This window comes from Teleopsis dalmanni, chromosome X, assembly GCF_002237135.1.
Source record: "Teleopsis dalmanni isolate 2A chromosome X, ASM223713v2, whole genome shotgun sequence".
NCBI classification, from domain to species: Eukaryota; Metazoa; Arthropoda; class Insecta; order Diptera; family Diopsidae; genus Teleopsis; species Teleopsis dalmanni.
The window spans coordinates 21,304,521-21,330,969 of record NC_051848.1 but is presented as its reverse complement, the minus strand read 5'-3'; the positions used below and the strand labels follow the sequence as shown (position 1 = coordinate 21,330,969).

Here is a 26,449-nt window from a genome sequence, read left to right as displayed (position 1 = left end):
TAAAAGCACTAGGAAAAATAAGTTACTAAAACCCGATAACAGATTCTATTGACTAAACAAAATGCATTAATAATGCTCCATTTTCAAGTTTTATAAATATTTTTCTATATCCAAAAAATCGCTACTGGTGCGATATTTCAAGTAATCGTCAAGTAAAAGAGCTGGTTCATTTCTACAATTATGGTACAGTATCCTTCTTCAGCAGAACAGAGTTAAGATTGCTGGTGTCCGAAGAGATAGATTGTCGACTCTGTTAAGAAGCAGACAAGACTTCCAGTCACATTCTCTATGACTGCCCAGCTTTGATCTACACCAGGGGGAGGTTACTGGGTAGAGAACTACTTTCCCCTTGTGACATTAAAAGGTCCGCAGCGGCTGATATTCTGGCTTTTATTCGGTAGACAGAATGTCTTCTGCTCGGTAAGGGTCTGTTGCAGCACAAAAGATCAACCATGGCCACAATGCTCCGCTCTGTTAAGAGCTGATACCCTGTTTATTTGTTTTTTTTTTCTTTTTCTTTTTTTTTTTAAAGTCATAATTATTTTCATATCTTAAAAATTATTTATACAAAATAATTATTTTATATGATACGCATCTATTTTGCAACCATTGAATACAAAATGAAAAAAAATTTAAAAAAAGAAAAATAGTTTACTTAAGATTCTAAACATTTTTATTTCTGGTTATTGATAAATTTTGTCATAATATTTTTGATTTATATCTGTTATGCAAAATATAAATATATATATCTGATATCCGACATCTGGTAATTGGCAAATTTATACAAAATTTTTTAATTGTATTTTTACAAAAAAAAAAAATATATATATATATAAATATATATATATATTTATGGTATTAATTATATTTTTAATAGTTACAAAATATAGATTATGTTTTTTATATTTACAAAATATAAATTATTTTTTCATAATTACAAAACATTAATTGTGTTTTTTATAATTACAAAATATAAATTATTTATAAATTTTTTATAATTATAAAATATACAATATGAGTGTTTTGTAATTATACAAATAATAATTTATTATAAATTTTATAGTACTTTTGTTTGTTTTCGTGACGTATATCATTCATTTCTACAAATATGATTCTTGCGACATTCTCCATAACGTAAAATATACTGTGGCCTTATTCTGTATCCTCCGTTCCACTTTCGGAATCAGATGTATCTTCATCATCCAAATCATACACGACCTGAAATAATGGAGTTATTAAAATAATGTTTTTATAGAAAATTCTACTAAAATCAAACAATAAAACTATAATAGTTAACTGCAATTATATATAACTGTGGTTTATGCTTTCAATTTAATTATATAGCATATAATGATATATATAATCATACTGACAAAATTAAAGTATGAAAAAATTATGACCAACGATGGAGTACTTGCAATCGAAAAATTATATAAAAAAATTTAGTTCAAACAAATATTCCCGAAAAACTACTGATGACAGATATTCGGCAATATTCAAAACAGCTGTAAAAAGGATTAAAAAGAATAACCTGTAATTTATCACTACTTCACTTTTTATAATCTTTGACTTCAAATAAATTTAATTTTAATTTTTATTATTATTGCATATAGCATTTTTTTGAAGTCTATATAATGTTTTCAGGTTATTTATATATATTAAATGTAATTTCTTACAATATCCAATGGTTCATTCAGTATCTGCTGGTTGTTTGTGCTTTTAAGAACCTTTTCCATTGTCTTTATGCCAAGTACCAGTAAATCCTGTTTTAGTAAAAACTTTAAACGGTAGTGTCTATTAACTTTAATATCCGTAAAGAATTTCTTGATGCACTCTGTTGGATTGCGATGAGACTTTTCCATATAGTGCAAAATTATTACCAAAGTTACACACTGAAACGCCGCGTCGTTTAATTTTTGGTATGTTTTCTCTACTTTAAAGCACAAAATCTGCGTAATTACGAAATCAACTATTTTCCAGTTAAGAAGCTCTGTGTGATTGAGCAAATATATCTCAGATTCTTGGAAGTTTCTAATCTTACTAAATTGCTCCAAACTATATTCTTCTTCAGATATTAGATCTTCCAAGCGCTCAGTGATTTCAGCCTCCAAACTGCCACAGTACACGTACCTACCTCTACGATTTGGAATTCGGTCTTGCTTTTTGAAAAGATGATTTGCAATCAATAAATGATAGAGTTTGCTTGCAGCGATTGAATTCTCAAACTTGGATTTAATAAATCGAATCCTTTTGCTTTGTTTGGAGATAGCTTGCGACATAACCTTAAATTAAAATATTACCATACAAATATTAATTACATATATATATATATACATATATATATATATATTTATATAAATGTGTTGTCTACTTACATTTATGGTATTAGCATTAGTCTCTAGGTTAGCGGCGAGTGCTCTTATTTTTATCAGCAGTCCAAAATAGGTTAGAGTCTTGACTTTCAGTAAACGTTCTTGGTTAACCAGATCGAAGGAAGATCTGAACTCAAGTTTTATATAATTTTTTAGTGGAGCACCAGGTTGAGGAAGCTTACAGTTTTTTTCATCGCTCACCATTTTGCCGACTATATTGGTAAATTAAAGTTTATCTAAAAAAAAAAAAAGTAATTTAAGTACAAACCATATCTATTCGATTAAATATTCAATTAAAATGCAATTCCATGAATTTTAATATTATTATTATTAAAAGAAAGGATTATGCACTGCGACCTAAAAGATCTATTGTGCCCCTTACTCGTGTAAGAGGGTTTCTCCAAGTCCAATTACTTTAATGAAAGACAGTATAGAGCCTACCTTTCTTAGTCTTGAATCTTTATGACACATGAAATACTCTCCTAGGTGTTTCTTCTGCTTGTGCATCAGAGTCGGTCACTCCCCAAGAGCACATGGTACGCAGTTTCTCTCTCTCCTCTACAGTATCTGCAGTCTGAGTTGGTTGGATTTTTAAAATTATTTGTGTTAAATTTTTTTCACGAATAAAATTTTCCTTTTCCACCATGTCAGAAGAGGACGGTAATAAATTATAAGTAAAATATTTACTAAAATAATTCTTTAATTCAATATACATATATATATATGTGATTAAAAATTTCTTATATAAATCGTTAACAAAGAAACTGCTAGGTACTAATAATAATTAATTTTTTAATTTTCTGTATTTCAAATAATGCAATAGTAATCGATGGAATGCAAATTAACACTGTTAGTGTCATTGCAACGTAAGTCAGTATCATCCAATTATATATCTCAAGAAGAGTAGTTGTAATGTTGCGTTCAGAGACGCACCTAACATACAAAAATTTCTTCTGAATTTTTCATTATACGTTCTCCCGATGATATAGCAGATGATGGGCGATGCTGTTGGTATAGTGTGGTTCCGGGATATCATGCTTTTAAATTGTAAACTTTTTAGATTGCTTACTTTTCTATCGTTTATAGTTGTTGCTAAATCAATAAAAAGTTCTATATATTTGCATTAGTTGACGATATATGTTAGGACTAACTTGTGTTTTTGTAAAGAATTTTCAACTTTATGACTTGATATCTGAGCAAAGAAGTTATATTGACATAAATCATAGTTAAGAAAATTCTTGAGAATATTGAAATCCATTAAAGTTAATTTTCCTGTTTAACTACAATCCACTTTAATTTGCTTTAGTGACAAAAAGGTGAAACTGATGAAACTCATTTATGGAGAAGAATTTGTTTAGGAGATATGCCCTTGCATCCCTACACTATATTCCACTGTAGTACAATAAGTAGGAACAGCTACTTTCTAATTGATATTAAAGATGATTGTAGAATATAAAGAAAACAAATGTTGTTCACCTCTGCCTATTGTCAATAGCTCTCCAAAACTTCTTGACGTCTATTTAACTGCATAAAACAATTTATAAATTATTTCTTGACACAAACTGCAGAAGTTTTTCTTACTGCAAACTTTCACAATAAATTTGATGATCTTTTATAATTTTTTCGACACACCCTCTTCGCACCCGAGCCCAAATACTCTGCGTGTAAAAAAACTAGATAAGCAGATGTTTAAACAATCGAAAATGAGTTTCCTTCTTTGTTGAAATTTATAATTGGCAAAAATTTATGTAGAAGTCAGCGTACGACCGAGTATTGAACGAAATGCCAAATTCAATTAAAAGTTTTGTAATAATTAAAGCCGCCCCGCGTTCACGCAATTCCCCAAATCAACAAATTCGTTGCCGTTTTGCAGTAAAAAAATGTAATTTCCAAAATTTTTGCTATTACGTTTTGAAATCATTTCACTTTGGCCCCATAACACATTTTCGGTAATTTGAAAATGTTCTTAATTTAGAACTTACTTGTACTTTATCCAAAATTTGATTCAAAATATTCTTTACACCGTTTTTATTTTTTTTCTTCTGCAATTCATTAAGTAGTTGACCCAGTCCTGTAAACTTTCGTTTAATATTAAACAACAAAAATATTTTATTTGAAATTAAAATATTTATAAAATAAAAGTATAATAAACGCGACCGGTCCGTTCCTTTCAGCGTTTAAAAAAAATTGTCAAAGAAAAAATATTACTTTCGATAAAGTCAAACTGTTTCTTTTCAGGGTTTCAGTAAAATTATTTTTATATCTCCTACTTTTATACTCCCTTTACTCTACATATATGGGGTATGTGTATTGGGTTTACATTACGAACTCCGCTGGTGGAAGTCGACTTTGAGCTTAAAACCAGTGACCAAAGCCAACTTTTTCATATAAAAACAGTCACAATAAAGTTCGAACTTTCACTGAAAGTTAATTTTATTTAAGCTAACTTAAATAAAGTAAGCCGAAACTTAAAATAATTGAACTGAAAGTGATTCGTGGTTTACATTACGAACTTAAGTCAACGAACTTTGTTAAAGTTGATTTAGCGTTCACATCACATCTGTTCCACAAGCTACTCGTAGTAAAACTCTAGTAAAACACAAGTAAAGTACAAACTGAGAGCGTAACACAAATAATGTGCCGAATTACGTTTTTTACACAGATTTTCATGGATCAGTTTTGTGTAAAATCTGGTGAGAACACCAGTGCCGCGCAAATAAACAATACAACAATTTAAATTCAAACCAAAACAGCTGATTCAGAAATTACACAAATTTTAAAATAAAATAAAATGTACGAGTAAAGTCTGTGCAAATGCGTATATTCTTAAATCATGTTCCTTAAAACTTTTGCGATTGTCATCATTAATATCGATTCCTTATTCGAGACTAACTCTTCGTTATCATTGGAAGGTGTTTTCATATGGGCCAAGTCCGACGCATAACTTCATATATTTATGAGGAGAATTTCGCTGTACACAGTAGTTCACTACGCACGGAACTAGCTATCCAGAGAGGGCCACGTGGGGATTGTGTGTCAACTTGGGAGAACAGTGCAAAGCATCGAGCTGACATTTACCAAGTTAAATGCAATCAGACACTTTACCTTGTATGTTCACTCCCTCCTCCTCCCCATATTATAGCAATAATGCTAATAATATTAAAAATATAATTTAAATACAACAAAATATTATTAAAATAAAAATAAAAGATGTAAAATAAAAACTGGCACTTATTATCAGTGGTGCCGCGTTTTTATCCGGGCCACTCTAACATGTTATAAAGCTGTTCCATTGCGAATGGCCTACTATACGTATAACTAGTGTTCTTTCAGCCTGTGGGTGAAGTTAGGCTCCGCTTAAGTAAAGTTATTGTAAATACATAGTATTATTTTGATAAAAATAGTATATATTACGTCGGAAATAATTACAAAGCGGTGGACTAAAGATAGAGTTCGGGCTCCATGTGGAATATATGTAAATACAACATAAAATGAAATTAGTGAAAAATATCGTTGGCAGTTTGATATGATACAGTGTAAACAGGTTAGAACATAAGGAACAAGTGACAGTATGATATTATAAAGTAAAAGGTAGAAGATAATATAATATTCATCCAAACTGCTAATAAATCCAGTGTGCTAAGTCTAAACTGGTTACTAATGTGAATTCAAGTTGTATCAAATTTAAAGTGCAATAAATACTATTTTTGATTAGTTCAATTTGAAACTCTTATTTTGCTCAACAATCATTGTGTTTTGCTACCAGCTTGATAGAAAACTCTTGCTCGCGCCATCTTCTGGCAATATGATAGTCCACTTTGGAATATTTTTGATTTTACTTTTCGTAAATTAAAATAGTGAATAGTGATATGAATTCAACCAGCAATCAGCTGATTCATTCTGCTAAATATAACTGAGCAACAGACTTTTGACCAACGTGACGAGGGTAAAATCTCGTCAGCGTGACCAAATTTAAACCAAATTTTTTCTCTTTCTCTCATTTTTAAATTTTTAATTTATGTGTATAATAATTTCAATAATTCGAACCTTTCTTCTTATTTATACTTTAGCACGCATAATCAAGCGGATTTTCACTCTTCTGGTAAAACGGATCAGCTGGCGGCTTATTGCACAATTGTTTTCGCCTTTCTAGGCTTCGCGCCGATCTGTATTCCTTTTTACTCTCTACCATATATCTGCTAGTAATCACCTTTCTTGTGCTTCTCGGTTTTATACTTGATTCACAAGAACGTTTTGTTTGTAATTTTAGCTGTCAATTGGTATTGCTTTCAATGCAAAATGAGATTTTTGAAAGCTAAAATTACAAACAAAATTCTCGTGTGAATCTAGTATTAGTAAAAGAAAATAAATAAAAATAAATTCATTTTTAAAATAGTAATCAAAACATAGTTTTATATAAAAACTTATAAAGATTTTAGTAAAAATTTCGTAGATACTGCATAATGTTAGTTTTTAAATACTGTCAACTTTGCATGATGGTGTATGAGTACTGCTAACATTTGCCTTTTTAAAACTTTGACAGCCAACAGCGTCAAGCTTTGGAGAAATACGGGCATCTGCAACTCATACATTTTTCTTCTGCATTTTAATACAACTGCAATACAATAACTCTCGTTTAATACAATGGAACATATAGAATTAAAGTCCGACGAAATAATGGAAGGGTTCGATGATAGCATTGCGTACGACAGAGCACTAAAAAAGTTTAAGTTTACGCTACCTGATACGCCGTCAGAGACAAGTAGTGCATATTTTAATAAAAATACATTCCATAATTATTTTACCGAAAAACTAAAATATTTTATAGCTTCCAGAAAGCGGAAATTATCTGGTGGGGATACACAATCACCGAGGGATAGTTCCAATAATGCCATAAAATCTTTTATTTCGTCAGCAGGCACACCCCCAAATCCTTGGGAAACTAGATGCCTTAAAGCAGATCTTATAGAATCGAGGGCCAGAGTAATACAAAATATATAGAATAATAATATGTAGAATAAATAATAATATTATTTAGGTGTCACATTTAAAAGAATTCATTGATGAACAACACAAAGCTCGCGCACAACTCGAAGAAATACATCGAATAGAGGTTAAAGATTTGCAAAGGCAACTAGCTTCTTCCACAAAGAAGATAGAGGATGCAGAAACACAACTAGAGGTGATATGCAAACAGGAACGAGCGGCTAAAGAAGAATTGTTGAGAATGCAACGTGAGTTTAATTGTAAAAAACACGATTTGGAAGAAACTATACTTAAGCTCCAGAAATCAAAATATGAAATAGAAACAGAAGCACGGCAAGCGCAAAATCGCATGACCAGCGAACTGGAAGAATATAGACTTCAGGCAGACAACTTGACTATGGTAATAGTAAAAGAATATGGTATGGTGAACATCATTTAATGTTGCGTTTTGTTTTTAAAGGAATTGCGATTACTCACTGGTGAGCTGGGTGTTGTGGCTGAACAGAGCGAAAGTTATCAAGAGAAATCAAGCCTTTATGACAATTTAAAACTGCGACATGATAAAGTTTTATATGTACTTGATTTTGCTAATTCAAAAATAAAAGATTTGGAAAGTAAAATCGCCTCTTATGGAGATTGGAAAGAAATAACAAAGGTTTGTATCATACATTTGCACACAATCAATTTATATAATTGTTAGTAAAGATTATATTACATTGAAATAAATATGCACACCAAATATATACTCGTATATTTAATCAAATTATATCATATTATAGAATAACTATGCGCGTCTTCTAAAGTTTTCTGAGATGGAAAAAGAGGTCGAGTTCTTACGTATCAAAAATAAACGTTTGCATGAGCTGATAGGTAATAAACTATTGCTGGAAGAACAAGTATATGATTTAAAAACGCGCCTTGAAAAGGAGGAAAGAGGCAAAGTAGAGGCTGCTGCATTACAAGTACGTTTAGTCTGTCCTATGCATTATTTAATAAAATATGAAAATATGAAACTGTTTGTTTTTAAATTCTAAGGTTCAATTAAAACACACAAAAGATGAACTAGTGGCATGGAAAAAAATAGCCCAAGATCACTGTCCCACTAATGTCAAAGCTAATCCTTTGGCATTACGTGCCAGAATTGAGGAACTGTTGCAAAAAGATATAGTAATGGTGTCAGAAAAAAATGCAAAAGTATCGGAAACTAAATGCATAGAATCCGATTTGTTTGAATATAAAGAGGTATGTATTGACTGATATATATGTTCATGTGTACAAATTTTATTTTAGAAATGCGGTATATATGCTAAGAATATTGAAACTCTATATGAAGCTCTAAAGAGACATGAAAATAACGAAGAACGTATACAAAGGAAATTACATTTGGTTTCCAAGGAGCGTGACTATTCTAAACAATTATTGGAAAATTTCGATAAACATTTAACAAGTAAGTGTTATTTAATATGTGTATGTTTCCGAGCAAAATTCTAAGCTACAATTTCTTTTATTTTATATCAAGTGTCCAATACTTGCGTTAAAACAAATCTGGAAACTCAACTACGCAAACGTGTTGAAACGCTAGAAAAAAGTCTAGCGGGGTACAAGGAGGAACTTTCCAAATTGGAAACTGAATTGTCAAATACTAAAAAGTTACCGCAATCAGAACAGCAGCTGGAAAGTGTTGATGGGGGCTATGAATATATGAAAAAAGAACTTGACTTACGCCTAGATAATGCAAAGATTCGTAGACGGAACGAAGAATTGGAACTAGAATTAGAGATTCGCTGTTCGAAGAGTCACTTCAACGTTGATAGTTACAAAGCCTTGCACTTGGGGAACAATACTACTTCAAACGAATGTAGATCATTATTTGAGGAACTACAAGCAGAGGTAATTAAAAACAAAAATAAATAAATTTCAAACGTTAAACGAAAGCCAATGAGGAGTGAAGTTAATATGATTTGTTGTTACAAAATATGATCACTAATTTATATTAATTTGATTCATTGGAATAATATTTAAAAAAAAATTAATTAATTATTTAATTAATTAATTAATAATTAATTGATTGGATTATTTCTTGCGTCTTAATGTGAGAAAATAGTCGTTTTAGATTCGCTGACGTCGGTCTTCATGTTTAAGATATAACATAATATCCGTCCAATATTATAAAATGAATTTTTGCGATAACAAATTTTCTTACATTGGTAACACTGTAACGATAGCCGACTTATTGGCGTGTACTAAAAAATTAGAAAGACCCTTCACCATCTGTGGTGAGCTTATGAAGCAAATTATTCACAATTTTTATTTTTTATAGATTGAAAGCCTTAAACGTGCACAATCCCTTCTGAATGAAACAAATTAAATGACTATGAATATATGAAGGAATCGAATTAATTAGGAGCAGAGCTAGAATCTAACAATCATAAAATAAAATAAATTAAAAGGAGAATATAAAGATGTAAATTCAGAAATTCGTAAAGTTGTTTATATGATGTTCGGCTATAGAGTGGATCATATTGGAAATAATGGATATTGTAGGTTACTACATTTTTTACTAATTTTTTCATTTTTAATACAATAAAAATTTAATATATTTTCTTTAGAGTTTCCAGCATGTATGCGGAGAGTCCAAATGACTATATAAATGATTACATCTATTTGATGATAAAAGTAATTTAAAATAATTAGAGACTCCTTTAAACTAACTTTAAAAGATTTTATTGATACACTTTAAATTGACAAAAAATCCAATTAATTCTTTTCCAATTTCTTTTTTTAGTTCTTTAATATTAGAGTCATATGACCGAACAACAGTAAATATTAAATAAATTTATAATAATTTACATAGAATACTTAATAAATAAATATTTTTATATGTAGATTATTGGAATAAAATCTATAATATATCAATATAGGTTAATGATAATAAAATTATATTTAATAACAATTAAAAAATATCTATCAATTGATTTCTATCGAACATAAGATTATTACCTGAATATAAATAATAATTACCTGACTTCACAACAGGGGGCAACGCCACAATGAAATCAGTTATATTTCGTATATCTGGCAAGTTTAAACCCACAGCTTTATAAGTTTTGACTTCATCAGATTTTTGGTTAGCTTTAGATTTTGACAAATATTTGAAATATCGTGCGTATATATAAATATTAAGTGAAAATATTATTTAACAATAACAATTTCAGTTTACTTGACCATGGCTGTGTGCATAACATGCTCCTAATATGGTCTTCTCGGGAATGTCTTTGGATTTTTTTCCTTTTTAACTGTTCCAATTATATTAGAACCTTTTCAAAATAAATTCCAATAAGAATTAGTGATTAGTGAAATGTAAATATAAAGTTAATAGTACATACAGTGCAGTTTTTTTTTTAATTGCATTGAGTCAAGGTCCCCGGGGCATTTGTATATGACGTATTCAGTAGACTCTATTGTTTCTTTCTTCTTTCCTAGAGTTGTTTTTGTCTTTCAACTCTTTTCATATTTTTTTGGCACACAAAATATTAAATATTGATCTCCAGCGTTGCTCTATATATTGATTACTAGATTAGATATACAAGTCCTAATCTTGCCAGACCGTGGTATTTCTATATAAGATATTCAGTAGTCTCTCTTCTTTGTTTTTCCATGATTTCAAGTGATTTCAAGCCAAGTAACTTACATCTGAATTGGAATGTAAAACCAAGCATTTAAAGCTCTTTACCACTATAATAGCTTTATTTTTTAAACCCTGTCGTACGAGGATTGCGTCAATCCTCATACGATTGACTTGTAGTTCATTACATTTGAGAACGTTGATTGATTGATAGAAGTATTCTTCAGGAATGAACTTATCATGGCTAAGAAGAGTAATGTTATAATACTATAATGTTTAGGAAAAACAGTTCAGAACTCCTCGATAAAAATTTGTATTATCTAACATGCTAAATAGCTGCGGCCATAAACCGGGTTCCTGATACTTTCTCACATTTTTTTTAATTGTTTTTTTTTTTTTTGAATTCTCTCGCAAAATTAATTAATTTGCATGATATCTTGATTTTATTTAGTGTCGTGGGCTTTCTTAATAAAAGTTTTCGTTATAAATTTCTATGTTTTATTATCTGCCATATGGGAGAGAGGGTGCTTACCATACTCAATTAAATGTTTTTTAAACCTTGCCTTCGTCGTAAGCGCTTGATATAATGTATTTCTTTATATGGACATAAAATGGTCGTCCTATAAGTGTTATTAATATAACCACAAAATTGAAATCTTTAATTTAATTCTATATTTAAGTAAATTGCTTGAAGCAGGAAGTAGTCTGTAAATACAGTTTTCAAATCATTTCGACACATAAAAGAACCATTGACTGAATTCATCAAATAAATGTGAACAATTATGTGACAATTATCCTTGGAAAAGATATTTTATTACGAAATATAAACAGAAGTACCAAATACTTTATTTTTTATGAATCGCTCCAAAACGTTAATATAGGGTCGTACATAAATGCAGTAAGGGAATTTATATGATATCCTTAGCTCTGTGCTATTTTATCCTTTCAACAGTGCTCTCGGTAGATGTGCACCATTATTTGGGTTTTAATAGTCACAAAACGACACTTGGCGCTCAGGTTTCTTTGGCAACAATTAAATAAATCTCCCCATAATCGGAATCAGGATAACAATTTATTTATTGACTTGTTTTATTTCATGCGCCAGGAAAGGTTCAACATATTTCCCACTTGGCGCTCAACGTTAACGAATTTATTGAGATCTCATGGAGTCAAGTGAATTTATGACTTAATTTTTTATCCGGATTTAAGATGCCATTACCCGAGCTTAAAATTTAATAAAAATAATTTAATTTTTCAATTGTTAAAGTTTCTCTCTTTTTAGAAATAATTTTTCTAGCGTTACTGGTATTTAAAGTATTTTAATTAAAAGTATAATTCTCTAAAAGACAATACAATTAATCGTCAATGTTGGATTTCAATGCCAATAATCACTTCAATTGACTTGAGGACTCAATGGCATATGGTTGTAGCCATGAGGAGAGTGAAGATTGTTGAGTGTGAAGTCACAGAGATATATATCATTAAATAAAATATTTAAATTCAATGCTACAAGAGATTCAACGGCTGCACTTGGATTGAATTTGTGAAACGGTACAATTGTGCACTCTGGGCTGTGATGTTAAACAAAAATCCATTTAAACTAAATTAAAAGTATCAACTGCTCACTGAATATATAAAAAATTTCCATGTGAAGTTGCTTATTGCTTGACGCAATGAACATTATCTTCAAATTATTTGAATAACCCAGTTTTAATCTGTCTATTGAAAATAATTATTTAGTGACAGCAGAGAGCTTAGTAAGAGTTATACTTGTATCCTTGCAGTGCTAAATGGTCTTTAACAGTTAATCAGATTGTGTCGAACTATTGCAGAATACCCAGGTCCTACAATAAAGAGTTGAACAAGTTTGCATCTATTGACCGTAAGGGTCACATTGCTAACGAATAAATAGTGAAATAGTAAATGGTGGAATAGTGTCTCTTAAATATTGTTGGTCGACCATGAAAGTCTATTAACCGAAAAGAGCTATTTAGTTCACAATAAACAATTAAAGGTATAATGTATTTAATATATTAAAAATATATTAAGACAGGGTAGATATATAAATATAAATGTATATACCGTATGTATGTATACGCAACTTAAATTTGAAAATGAGGTTTTAATATATTGCCTTTAGAAAGTAGATGTGTTTGCTTTTACAGATATAAAATTTTTCCAAGACTTCGAATGAAATTACTGAAAAGGAATTGTTAAAAATTTTTTGGCATGAATTTGAGGAATGTGATAAACCAAGCACCACACCCACCTGTCAAGAATTCGTAAAGTTGTTTTCGGTTTCCGAAGATAAAATAACGATACTAAAAAAGATGTATCGATCCATTTACAGTCAAAAAAAAAAAAAATTGGTATATGCAGTTGATGGTTATAACTAAATCGGCTTAGAAAAAATATAGGATCAGGTCGAGTACTAATATTGTCATATACTATAATATACATATACAATAACATACCTATGTCGTAATATGACCACCGTCACTCTATATAGGAGTAGTTGTGTTGCATTTAACAGGTCCTACATTAACGGTTGATTTTGCATTTGTAACTTAAGTCTCAAAACTAACTAAGTAGAGGGCTTAAGCATCATTTAAATCAGTATTGTTATTTAAGTTGGAATATAAAATCGGCCACAAAGGTGTGAAAATGAATTAATGTTTTATATGATAATGCTGACAGTTCATGAGCTCAAAGTATGTTCGATATATAGCGATGGATTGGTTGTTTGGTCGCAGTTCCAAGCCAGCAGACAACCTTTCATTGGCCTAAGTATGCGATTTTTACCGTTTTGCTACTATATTCCACGCAAAAAATCCTAAGATAGAAAGATGCAAACTAAATTCAACCCATCGAATTTAGATCTTTTAATCGGTTTTTCGTTTTTACCGGTTAACAGTCTGATAAGTTGTCAGCATACAAAAACTATATCCCTAAGAACGTATTTCTTTTGGATAGTGATGGGTGTTGAAAATTATTTTTTATGATTGATTTAATAGATTTATGCTAAAAAGAAAGTGAAGTTAAAATAACTATGGTTTAAATAATTGATTTTTCACTATTGTTTTTAAAATATAAAACCAATAAAAAATGAATGTCTCTTTTATTTTGTTATTGGCCAAAATTCCTTCTGTGGTTTCATCTTAAGCCAAATTTGTGTACACATCATTCCGAAATAATCATTGACGAAACCTTTTCAATTATTGCAAACTATTTTTTAGACTCTGCAAATTGCTTACTCTTACAAACTTCTTCTGCATACTTGCGGCTAAAGTAATTAAAGTTAAATTTATTAATTTAGAACGAAATGGAAAATTTTCGTCAAACAGGAGCTTAACATTCTAAGTATATTAAGTTGTAGAGGAAGAGTTGCAAGTGAAATCGATGTCTATGTGAGAACAGACAAAATGTTCGTAGGAAACCACTAATTGAGTGTTGCCAACACGTTCTAAACAAAATCCTTAATTAAAATCCACAAAACAACGGCGGATAAAGTAGTTTCGCAACACTGAATATCCTTGTTAGGGAAAATAAGTTATAAGTAGTGTAACATTTTAACAAAAACTTGTTATAATAATGCCGAGAATGGGCGGTTGGGGGTTAGTGTGCGGCTTTTATTAAAACACAAAAAACTTAGTAGTTAATTGAAAATTACACACTTGCACGCATTTCCAGAAAGGATTAAAACAAAGTATTTCACTTTCTAATCTTACGAAACGTATGCATGAAGAGCAATCTCCTGCCTTGTCTCGGTTCACCATTCACCACTTTTGCAAAGTATTTGTACTGTTGTCATAACTACACTTTTCCGATGAGTATTCCTATTTAAGCACCCATAAATTGTCTGAATAAGTATTTGCATATTTAATTTGAGGTTTGTAAGGACCCTCATATGGTACTTAAAACATCTGTTTGCATGTGCGTGCATTTGATAAGGCGAGAATATGTTTTTCATCAAAACTGTTTAGAATCAGACAAAGATTACAGGATAAATAAAAGTTTGCATATCCATTAGACCAAATTTGACCTAGAAGCTAACATACTGCATGAAGTTTGTATTAATTATTTAATGAAATCCTTTTCGAGTAAATAGACGAGGTCAAGCTGAATTCCAAAATGTGTATATATAAAATAATGCTAGTGTTTTACTAAATATTCCACATTTTTAATAATAAAGGAATAGAGTTGTTTAAGGTTTACACAGTAATATTTCATTGGGATAATTACTTGCAACGACATTTGATTACTCTTTATTCAAAAATAATATGAATGGAATAAATTTTTCGAAATTTTTCAAATTGAATATTAGTTTCTTTATCCTTTGTGTGTATTGACGGCTATTCAAAACGCATGTGACATAAAAATTCAAAGCTCGTTACCAAATACTTCGTAATTCGTTATTAGCATCTGTCCAGATCAGCATGACAACCTGCGAAATTTGAGTGGTTATACAGCGGAATGTCACAGCGCACCAATCTTCTTTGACAGCTGTCCGCGGACGACAGATGCCGAGTTTTTCCAATATTCAATGGAGTGGTATTGTTTGAATGCTGCAACTACTGCACATGCAAGAAGAGATTGATGTCCTTAAAAAAGATTACTATGGCTACTGTAACAATGTCGATGATGCCGTACTCGCTTGTAATTAGGAATGTTTTTGCCAATTATCGAGAAATCATTATTTACGTTTAGTGAAAAGTTGGTTGATGCTACAGTGTGAGTTGTGAAGTGAAGTTAGAGTTCAGAATTTCTTAAAATAAAATTTAATATCATGGGTTTTAAACATTTTTTCTACGAAAAGTATTATTTTCCATAATAATGCCCAGTGTGCAATAGTATTAGTATTCTATGCCGTGGAGGCTTAATACTATGGTCTTCAAAAACACCCATAGTAATACAAAACGTCAATCAACGCCACATTGGAATTTCAAAAGCAATTTTCGCCGGTACTAATGAAGAAATATATATCAAACATAACTTACACTTGGACATAACTTGTGACATGTTTGGGTCACAGCACCTGGTGATGAATACCCAACTTCACCCCGAATGAAATGGTTCAATCTACTCGTGTAAGTTTGGGTATTAACCAGAACCCCCTCGAGTCCAACCAGAACTGGTCAGCACAGCCGAGGTACTAAATTTATACCCCTGGTCAAGCGTCGTAAGTGGGACGGATCACTTACTATCATGTACACAAGAGTCGGCATAGTGCCGAGATTTTAGTCGCCTCTTACGACAGGCATGCCTATCGCTGGAATATTCTAACCCCTTCATTGCAGGGGGCTGATAAAAGACCATATAATATTTAAGAATAAAAGTTGCACACACGTGAAGACGATCAAATTGCAACTTTCGTCAAACATCAATTGTTGTGTTTCTGACAGCTAACCAACTACCGACTACTTATAAACGGCTACCAACTACTTTACATACTTTACTAGAGTAGCAATAGGAATAGGAATAAATGGGGTACCTGCTTCCAACGGAGTGGGGTACTGCGACTATGGCTGATCTTTTGTGTTGTAACAGACGTTAACCAAACGTTACTAGAGTAACTTTCATCACAATCATTAAAGATTTGTATGAAGTGGTATGAAGAGTTGAAGTATGAGGAGCGAAATATTATTAAAGATGATGTGAAATAAATATAAAATGCAATATAAAAAATATAAAAATATAAAGGTTTTTTCTTATAATAAAGGCACCGAAATTGTTTTTAATTTCGGTGTCTTTTTTGAAATTTTTTCAATTTGAAAAGTTATTTGCTGGCGTAGCGTTGACTTGACTAATTCTAATTCGTATTGATTTTATTTTGATGCGATTTAAATTTTACTCTCAGTTCATTTGTTCTGATGAATTGCGGAGGAAAATCGCAATATAAGACTGTCAATCTGCATGTGGTGAGGCAATTGAATTTGTCTTCAGATATTAAAATTTCATGAAATATTCATATCCATAAGATGCGATTATGTCGTTGTAAAAACATTACCAGTTACACATGTAACATTTATTCCCAATATGAAAAAAATAATAATTTGGAATCAGCATTAAGTTTTCGAGCGGAAATTTATGCGATTATTGCGTGCAAAATTCGATATATAATCTGAGCTGGCTCTGACTAATATAAATGAAAATATTTCGTATCCCAAAATGTTGACTTTGTAAATATTAATAAAAAAAAAACAAAAAAAAAAACAAAATCTGCAGATTACATGTAATTTGCATTATTAGTATAATTTTGACTGTAGGAGCGGCTTATGAGATAAAAATAAAACCAAACCAAAAATTACTACAATTTTATGGCGAGATATCGAATTGCAATGACAGAAGCTCATTAATATTTTATGTACAGAATGTGGTTTTATAAAATATTTTTATTTCATTTATAAATAAATTTAAAATGAATTAATTACACTAAATTACATTTAAAATAAGTGTTCTCGATTTATTCAATTAAAATAAATTGATTATAGCATATGCACAAAAAGTCAAGTAAGTCGTAAATTCTATTGGTTAAATATTGGTTAAAGTAAGTAAGCTGATGTGTAAAAAATTTAAGGCAGAAAAAGGTAGATAGGTTGAAGTGGCGGCCTTGTTTCCAAAAAGCTCACTTGAGCTCAAATAATTGCCAATTGTGGTACCTTAGGAATGTCATTGATATGTACATAGATTTAAATCAGTATACAGCCAACGCTGAAGAAGGTAACAACTTCTCCATTAGGTAAAGGAAAACCAATCTGGCAGTTCTATAAACTTGGCCAGGTCCTTAACATTACAGGATGACAGCTCAATCAGATCGGTGAGAAAAGGGGACCTCTTGCTTAAGTACTATTATATAAATAAGACTTTACAGCTTTTTGGTACGTACGCGTTTATAAACTACATGAACTCCTTAAAAACTACATATACTTTTTATACTAATTTTAATTCAATTTTTAAGAGCTGTGTTTATGATTTCAGTATATTGGTTTTTACTAAACCGAATGAAAAAATTAGCGTGTTGTTCCTGTTGTCCTAAGCAAGCATACGTTTGGGACTTCCAATTTGGGTTTTCAAAAGTTCAACAAAGCCCAAAACGTGTGGAACCAAGAAATAATGAAATGCTTGTCGATAAACTTTAATAGTTTAAGTTAACTTAAGAAACTCTCTGCTGATAGACCAACGGGATCATATACCTCATTTATATTCATTATGAAATGTAACTTTGGATCATCTCCATATTCCCTCCGTGACCACAACTGTTAGAGATATCACAATAGGTAACATTCCATGTACCTCAATTACGTAAAAATTACGTCGTTTTGCTATCACATTCCTTTCAAGAAACCCTAATATAGAAGAATGCAGACTTAATTTAATCTGTCGAATTTATATACCTGTTTCATTTTTTCTGATGAACAGTTTGATAATCTGTTAAAGAAATATCAACCAACTTAGAAAAAAAAACTTACTTCTTCTCGACGCCAAAGTCAGTAAGTGTTTAATGGTTTCTTTTTCCTGCAGATTTTCGCAACGTCTGCAGTGAGGATTATGAGGAATGCACAGTTTTTTTGCGTGAGTTCCCATACACTAATGATCAAAAAGAACTGCAGTAAGGCTTGAAATATTCACATGATCAATTCTCATAAGTTCTGAACATCTAGTTTGATTGTAGGCGGGCCAATTTGACCGGAAAGTTACACATGGCTTAAGCGCCTTTCATTTGTTATTGGTAAACTGAAGAAAGTAAGGGTAAGTACTTCTTTTAACGGTCTCCAGGGTAAGATAAACTGCTAACTCTAGAAACACATTCAAGGAAGCAGGATCAAGGTGGAGTAAACACTCAAGTTTCTCGTTCCCTTAGATGTTTCTATGTTCAGGGATCATAATGACTTTGATAATAAGTATCGTATCACTTTAATATTAAATTTTTAATAAAATAACTGTAGGAAAATTTATTGATTTCGTTCGATACATTTAATTTAATTTGGCTTTTTTTTTGTTTTAACAACTTTTTGTGCTCCCATAAGACAAAGACAAAGAAGTATGGAAGAAGGATGAAGGTATGAAGGGATGAAAGGAAGGAAGGAAGGCGTCAGTTTTTGTTATGCATTTTGCGAAACTCGTACGTACATGAATGCACAGGAATTTGCACGCTAAGCTGATGGATTTTGCACTTGAAAGTGTTCACATGCCAAACAACGGAGTGAAAAATTCATTGGCTTTTTGAAAATCAATGCACGCCACAAACTCTAAATTGGAAATCCAAAATGTATGCTTGCCAAGGATAACAGGAGCAACACATCAATTTTTTCAAATTTCTTTACACTTTTGCTTTTTGTTCATCAAAACGATAGCATAGCAGCACCGCACCCCGACCCGGCTGCCGACTGCCGGCAGCCGGGTGGGGTGCTGCATCAGCATTGTGTCAAAGTTTAATTCAAAAATTTAATTGCTTTAAAATTTCAAATTTCAGGGCATGAATCCCAACTACAACTACAAGGAAAGGGAGAAAACAAGGATAACACACAAGGAGGAAATGTTATATTAGCTGCATTTGGCATTTGATGCGCGTCAATGAAATTTATAACTTCCTATGTGAGGCTTCTGGAGCGACTTATAGCAGACATTTCACTGAACGTCTCGCGGGACAGCCGGGTGAGTGCAAGATATACCTTGTGTGCACAGTGAAAGGATACGTCAGGTGTGCTTTAAAGAAGATTTAAAGAAATCAAATGTTTTTCTAAATAATTTTGTTTTATTTTCTTATCTATTGAAAGCTCTTGCTAACAAAAAGGTAAGTAAAGGCAAATTTATTGTTATTTTAATTAAGGCAAAAGATTTAATGTTGTTGGGTTTAACTTTCTGTTACATAAAAAAAAGAGATTTGCTTGCTTATGTATTTCTTCAGATACAATATGTATATATATATGTATATATAAATGAGTTTAATGTAGAAACAATAAACAGTTTGCAACCTTTTTTGGAATTTTTCCCACTCGCATTACGGCAGGATTTAAAATATCAAACATGCATCTTTTTTAAGGACAAAGTTTGGAATTTTTTTTTGTATTGTATTTTGTATAAAACTTCATTAAAACAAATACGAGGAATTTATAACAGTTTTTTTAAATAAATTTTTTATTTTTTTTTTTCTCATTCTCTTCTTAGTAAGAAGAATGAAGAAGGACAATTTATGACGCAATGCCCTTTCTCACATAGACATATAATGTGCACGTGATATTTGTATACAATCTTATTCCTTTAAGTAACGTTGTTCCATTTTTCTTGTTAGAACTGCTTGTCAACCAGAATTACCGAAAACGATATATATATCCTATATAATCCTTGACACATTTAAAGGGTTTTAACGCCTTGTGCATTGGATAACAATAAAACATGGACTAAACATAAAATTTAATCGCAGTCTCAGATAGAAAGTAAAAGGGCCACACATACGAGTATTGATGTTAGGAGTTTGTAGCAAAAATTATGTTGTTGTTGTGGCCATCAAAAAGGAACATGAATTAAACTTCTTTATCTTAATATACAAGTTTTTCTTTTTAGATACAAATTTTTTTATGCTTTGTGAGACATTTTTAAGGTAATTAGAGTAGAAAAATATATGTTTTTGTATATATCTATATAATAATTTCATATAATGAAATATAATAAGAAAACTTTACATCACGATCCTCAATTAAATTTCTAGGGATAAGTTAAATTGAGTTTAATGATGGATGACTTATTAAAGACGACAGTTAGCGCTTTATATTCCACTGAAAAATAGTTTGTTAGATCTGCTGGCGGTTTAATTTTAATTAATATATGGACGTCTTTTTAAGCGAAAATACTAGATAAAAGCAAGATTTCTAGCTAAAATGTTAATGAAATTAAGATTAATTCGTTTCCATTGACGTGAGCTGGAAAACGCATGTGATTTATGCTTGTGTGTTCACATCATACATATAAAACAAGACAAATATTATATTTTTCAAATTTTAATAATTTCCCTTGTGTGAAATTTATATTTAAGAGTTATATTTGACTGTTCGTCAATTTCACAGAATCTACAACTAGCATTAGCATGTGCCCCTAGTTTCGCTAAGTGGTGTTTTAGCCTGCAATCTCCTGTTAGGACTCCTGTGATAAGTATTAAGCTGTTTATGCAATTCTTGGATCTGCTATGGTTGTATGAAGTCATACATGTTCTGGATTGTCTTGGTGGTTTGTCCGAGTATATAATCCTTTGTTTGATTTCCTCTTCTAATACGAGTGAGGAGAAGTGACTCTAGCCTACGCTACAAAACGGCTGTTTGCTAGTTCATCTGCTGCTTCGTTTCTTTTCCGATATTCCAACGTGTCCGGTACTCACAGAATTGATACCTGATTATGTAGGCCTTGCGTGTTTGGCCTATAAAGACATTTCAGTACCAGTCTAGATGTTACTTGTTGAGAGTTCATTGCCCTAATGGCAGCCTACCTGTTGTAATATTTCGATTGTGGTAGTTTCTTTCTTGAGCACAATACATAAATTTCAACCTGCTATGTGCACAGTGCTTTCCAGTGTTTTTTTGACCGAACCTACCATACCCGTCTCTGCACCCTTATATGTAAGAGAGCCATTATATCGTGTACTGATTTATTTTATAGATTTTGTCTATCCTTTTCCAAAATACTTTGTTGCTTAGTTCAGTTTTAAAGGATTTGTATAAAGTAAAGTCGGGGTTCATCAGGTCCCATGGCATCAAGATTTCAGGATGTTGCTCGACAAGTGTTAGGATTCTTTTGCGACTAAGCCACTGACCAGGGTTTTGAGTTAGAAAAGCTTCAAAACCAAATTGATTTCAACAGAAGGTTTTATATTAGTATATATTCTTTAGAGAATATAGTAAATATACTTTACTTTTAGATATAGGTATATAAACATATGAAAATATATCAATCAGTAAAAAGTGCGACACAAATATCGTTTGACCCTTGAAATAACGAGTTGTTCTTTTTATAATTTTAATTTTAGTTAAACTTAATTCAAAATAGACTAACAATCTGATGTCTGCAATTCCCTTAATTTTGAATGTAGTAAGGTGAATCAAACAATCTCGCTTTTATGTTCAAACTGCATGAGCAGAACATAAATGCCTAAAAAAAATTAATGATATTAAAAAAATATTTCAAAAATAGTATCTTTTGTTTAAACAAAAATCCATTACATATAAACAATTTTTAAATTTTATTATGATTGTTCAGACACAGCGTTGGCAAAAATCTTTCAAACTAAATATAAAAAATTGTGTAGCTTAAATAGAAAATGAAGAAGACTAATCTAGCCCCAAACCACATCAATCATTTTTATATTTTTGGAAGTATATTTCACGCCTCATTTGATTGTCCCCGAAATGATCTCATTTTATTTTCATAGCTTCAAGAATGAAAGGATGCACAAAAGATGTCCCTTTTTTCGATGATGCCCTACCTCTTCTCCTTCCATTTTTCTTTTCGAGTTTGTTTTATATGAAATAAATGCTGACAGGATGTTTAAAGAAATTCATAATTTTCGGCTCATTGATGTTTGTCCTTCGTAAAGACAATGCGGAAGATTTGTTTTCCCGCTATTCTTTCCGGATTATATTTGAATAATAAATATTTTTAAATGTTTTTAATGTGCGTTATTCAAATTTTTCCTAACCATAATTACTAAGCTACATGATACTTTTAAGACATTCAGGATTTGTGTTATCATTAATATTAAAAACATTTTTAATGAGTAAAAAAGTGTTTGGTATTCATAAAATTCAAATAAAAATGAGCAATTTAAATTCGACCAAATTAGTTTTACTAAATGGATTTGAAATATGAAAAGGGTTCCTTAATATGAAGTCATAAAATACACGAGCGAAAGAAATTATGTAGCATTTTGGCCATATTTTTTATGGTTGTAAAATCGGTAAAATTTAAACTAAATATATTGTAGTACTAATAACAAACTGCTATAGTATATAGTAATAGTTTATTTGTAGTGGGAATAGCTTCAACACTACATCACTATATTACTTTAAAGTTCTAAAAAGTTATCACCAGATTTCCTAATTAACGTAGACAGTACATATTTCATAAAAAAACGACATAAAATTCAAGAGATTATTTCTTGGTTCAAGAAGTGGAATAACTTATATGGGGTACATTGCCTATTTTTTTTTTCTTTTTTCTCATTATTTTATTTACCATTTAATTTGTACTAATAAAACTTTATTGAAAATTAATTTTAAAACGAAAAAGACTTTCTGCAGTGCCAAATTTTTTTTATTGTTTTATAGATAAATTTAGGTAAAAACGTTGGTAAAAAATATACAGTGGACGCCAGATACATTCCTTCCAGATACATTCATGCCAGATACATTTATGCCAGATACATTCATGCCAGATCCATTCATTCCAGACACACTCCTGCCAGATATATTCATGTCACATATATTCATTCTAGATACATTCCTGCCAGACACATTCATGCCAGATCCATTCATTCCAGACACATTCCTGCCAGATATATTCCTGCCAGATATATTCCTGCCAGATACATTCTTGCCAGATACATTCATGCCAGATCATGCAGCTTTTATAAAACCTTAAAAGATATAAAAATCAGCAATGTAATTGTTGAAAGCAAGATACTATAGATAATATAATATTCCTTATAAAATTGACTTAGTTGCATTAAATAATGTTATCGAACTAAGGGAATAAATAAAGTAGGATATAATATTATTTTATTAATTACGTAGAACTAGTTCGATAATAATTGAGTATATATAATACATACTAATATCGTCGCTTCGGACGACGAGGAGTGTTCAAATCATCTGCAGCTTTCTTCTTCTCAGCGATAACCCGGGCTAACGCAGAAGTAGTAGTGATTTTGCAATTCTTATAAAAAATGTTATCCAGACGAGAATGGCTATATGTGCCGAATTGTCTGGAAACAGTACACGTCACTCTCCTGCGTTTGGTCCGGGTACTAATTTGCTGCCGACTGCCAGATGAAGTGCCTTGGTTCCTTTCATTGTCTGCTGGCATCTTTCTTGCGTTTTCGTTCAAGGCAGAACTTGGAAGTTTTTGATTGCGCTTGATTGTGCCTTGATTCTTTTCGTCAGCCAAAATCGCATACTCGTCGGTTTTCTTTTTTAAATTTTTGTATTTTTCTGCATCCATTAATCCATTCGTGCTGAGTGTACGTATCTGGCGTCCACCAATGGATAATATAAAGTTTGTTATTCTACCATTCATTTTTATATACAGAAAATTTAGATAAATTAAAATCAAAATTTTTGAAAATTTTTTATAAATAAATTTTGAAACCAACTGCAGTCAATTTTGAAAAATATGTATTTCGGTTTTAAAAAATTTGTAAGTAATATTTTTGAAACTATGCACGCCTACTTATGTACAATGTAGTATGTTGATGCAATGATGCAACATTGCACAGTAGATTAAAAACTCAAAACAGAAAAAAATTTTGTGTGCCAGTGATCTATTTGCAGTTAATTTAGTATTTGTATAAAAGCAGTCCTCTAAGCATTTTATATTTTATCCAAAACTTTAAGACACTTACCAATATCTTAACTTATGTGTGGTATTTAGAAACACTATTGGTTATACCGTCAATATTACAGTAAACAATCATTTCATGTTATCACTTAATATCAACTTTTCTTCATTATGAGCAGTAGTTACTTTCACAAAACTGTCATGTTAGTGCTTGTAGCCTGCACTGTAACGCTTCCACAATGCACTCCCCTCCGTATGTGCTGCCTAAAGGAAGATTATGCATTTTTGACAAAAAACACAATGAAACAAATGCAACAACTTTAACTGTAGTACAAGGCCATTAATGCAAAGTAGTTAAGAGTATAAAATAATAACGACCTCAACATAGTAGTAACAACTGTGCAATATCAACACCAACAACAACACCAGCAACTATAATTACACTAACAATAAAAACCGCTAAGCAACGACAAATAAGTTTGCTACAGTGACAACAACATAATATGTTGCATATAAAATCTTACACAGTTTGGCAACACTTCTGGATTTAATGCATTCACACGACTGCACATAAACAGACCCAGCGGAAAATATGACCGCACTTATAAATACAAAATAGAAAACAGATGGATGACTGTATTATCTTCGTTTGGTTTTAAAAAATATTTAATAATTAATTGTTATAACATTTATTCTAATAAATAGAGTTTGTCTTCATGTATTTCAATATCTAATAAATTTTCCTAATTTCCTTTTATTGAATTTAGGAAATTCTAAATTCTCTGCGACTTAGATGTCGGTGTTTCTACTAATTTTTCTCTGTGTCAGCATTTAGTTAGGTTTCCAATACATTATACATTAAAATCGCAAAAGAAATCCTGAGTATTTGGAGACCCAGAAGTTAAAAAAAAATCTTTAATAAGCTGAATACTTGGGTATAATATATGAGTTACAGAGGCGATTTATTATGCTGTTCTACACAGCAACACTGAGCTTTAAGTGCAGGTCTCTTATTTACTTTAAAACAAATATGTTAGAGGAAGCAGACGGAGATATTATAATCCGTGGATTACTAATTGATTACAAACCATATATGAAATAATATCAAATCTATTTTTGAATTTCGTTTGATAGTCATTATTTTTCAAATATCTGAAGTTATTTTACTAAAACTACTGTTGAAATTCTTCTTATGATTAGAGTATTAATAAATTTTTGACATAAAAGAAATATAAGTGAAGACTAAAAATTTATAGAAAAAGTAAATATACTTTAGTTGCCTAACTTGAGGTATTAGGTGAGGTAAAGAGCGGCATAACATAACTGGAGCTGGAGGTAACTATATTTATATGTGTTCACATATTTATTTATACATAACAAATGTCTTGTTTAATATTCTTCATACATCTTTAATAGGTCGAAATATAATAAAAAATAATGTCCTTTATAGAACTAATACTAAAAAAACTCGGAAAAAGTACATTTCGGCACATATCTCAAATAGGTCGAGATATAGTAAAGTCAAAATTAATATCACAAATATAATGAATATGAAAAGTTGCATGAAAAAATATATTTCTAAGAATATATCAAAAATCGAGATAGATCGGAAATAGGCTAAAATAAAGTAAAGACATATATAGTGTGGAACCAGTTAAAAACCCTCTGAAGAAGCATATTTCGAGCGCTATTTCAGAAATTTGATGTGCTCATGTTTGCCAAAAATAATTTTGTGCGATTTCAGAACACTCAAAATTATAATTGCAAAAAAAACTAATATAAAACCACTAGGTAACATCAGTGCCTAGTAGTTTTTTTGTTCAGTCTGACAATTGTTACTGAGCAACACTGTTTTGATCATTGTGATGAAGCACAGAAAGCCTCGTCAACATCTCTCTTTCTCAATTTTTTTGATTTACATGGC

At 30.9% G+C, this 26,449-nt stretch overlaps 3 protein-coding genes across 7 annotated transcripts in view; 1 reads left to right on the top strand and 2 right to left on the bottom strand.

Annotated features, from left to right (window-relative positions):
• Positions 1 to 1,043: 1,043 nt before the first annotated feature.
• LOC119689740 lies at positions 1,044 to 4,530 on the bottom strand. The gene is made up of 4 exons (XM_038104637.1): positions 4,355 to 4,530; positions 2,376 to 2,608; positions 1,677 to 2,282; positions 1,044 to 1,218 (listed from the first exon to the last, which is right to left on the bottom strand). The coding sequence occupies exons 2-4, from the start codon at positions 2,574 to 2,576 to the stop codon at positions 1,153 to 1,155; spliced, it is 873 nt and encodes a 290-aa protein (XP_037960565.1). The 5' UTR covers positions 2,577 to 2,608; positions 4,355 to 4,530; the 3' UTR covers positions 1,044 to 1,152.
• A 2,290-nt stretch (positions 4,531 to 6,820) lies between these two features.
• LOC119688877 (spindle assembly checkpoint component mad1-like) overlaps positions 6,821 to 26,449 on the top strand; it is a 124,846-nt gene continuing 105,217 nt past the window's right edge. For 2 of the 5 annotated variants that reach the window (XM_038103541.1, XM_038103540.1), the window contains exons 1-8: positions 6,821 to 7,137; positions 7,201 to 7,355; positions 7,411 to 7,758; positions 7,819 to 8,013; positions 8,138 to 8,320; positions 8,394 to 8,600; positions 8,649 to 8,805; positions 8,878 to 9,248. In XM_038103541.1, coding sequence (XP_037959469.1) covers positions 7,017 to 7,137; positions 7,201 to 7,355; positions 7,411 to 7,758; positions 7,819 to 8,013; positions 8,138 to 8,320; positions 8,394 to 8,600; positions 8,649 to 8,805; positions 8,878 to 9,248 — 1,737 coding nt within the window. In that variant the 5' untranslated portion in view covers positions 6,821 to 7,016. Of the gene's footprint in view, positions 7,138 to 7,200; positions 7,356 to 7,410; positions 7,759 to 7,818; positions 8,014 to 8,137; positions 8,321 to 8,393; positions 8,601 to 8,648; positions 8,806 to 8,877; positions 9,249 to 9,678; positions 9,903 to 9,967; positions 10,173 to 26,449 lie in introns of those variants that run through there. The other 3 variants (XM_038103542.1, XM_038103538.1, XM_038103539.1) reach the window with 3 other exon arrangements.
• LOC119688888 lies at positions 23,277 to 24,334 on the bottom strand. Its single transcript, XM_038103552.1, has 2 exons — positions 23,801 to 24,334; positions 23,277 to 23,605 (listed from the first exon to the last, which is right to left on the bottom strand). Coding segments are annotated over exons 1-2 (465 nt in total). The 5' UTR covers positions 24,265 to 24,334; the 3' UTR covers positions 23,277 to 23,604.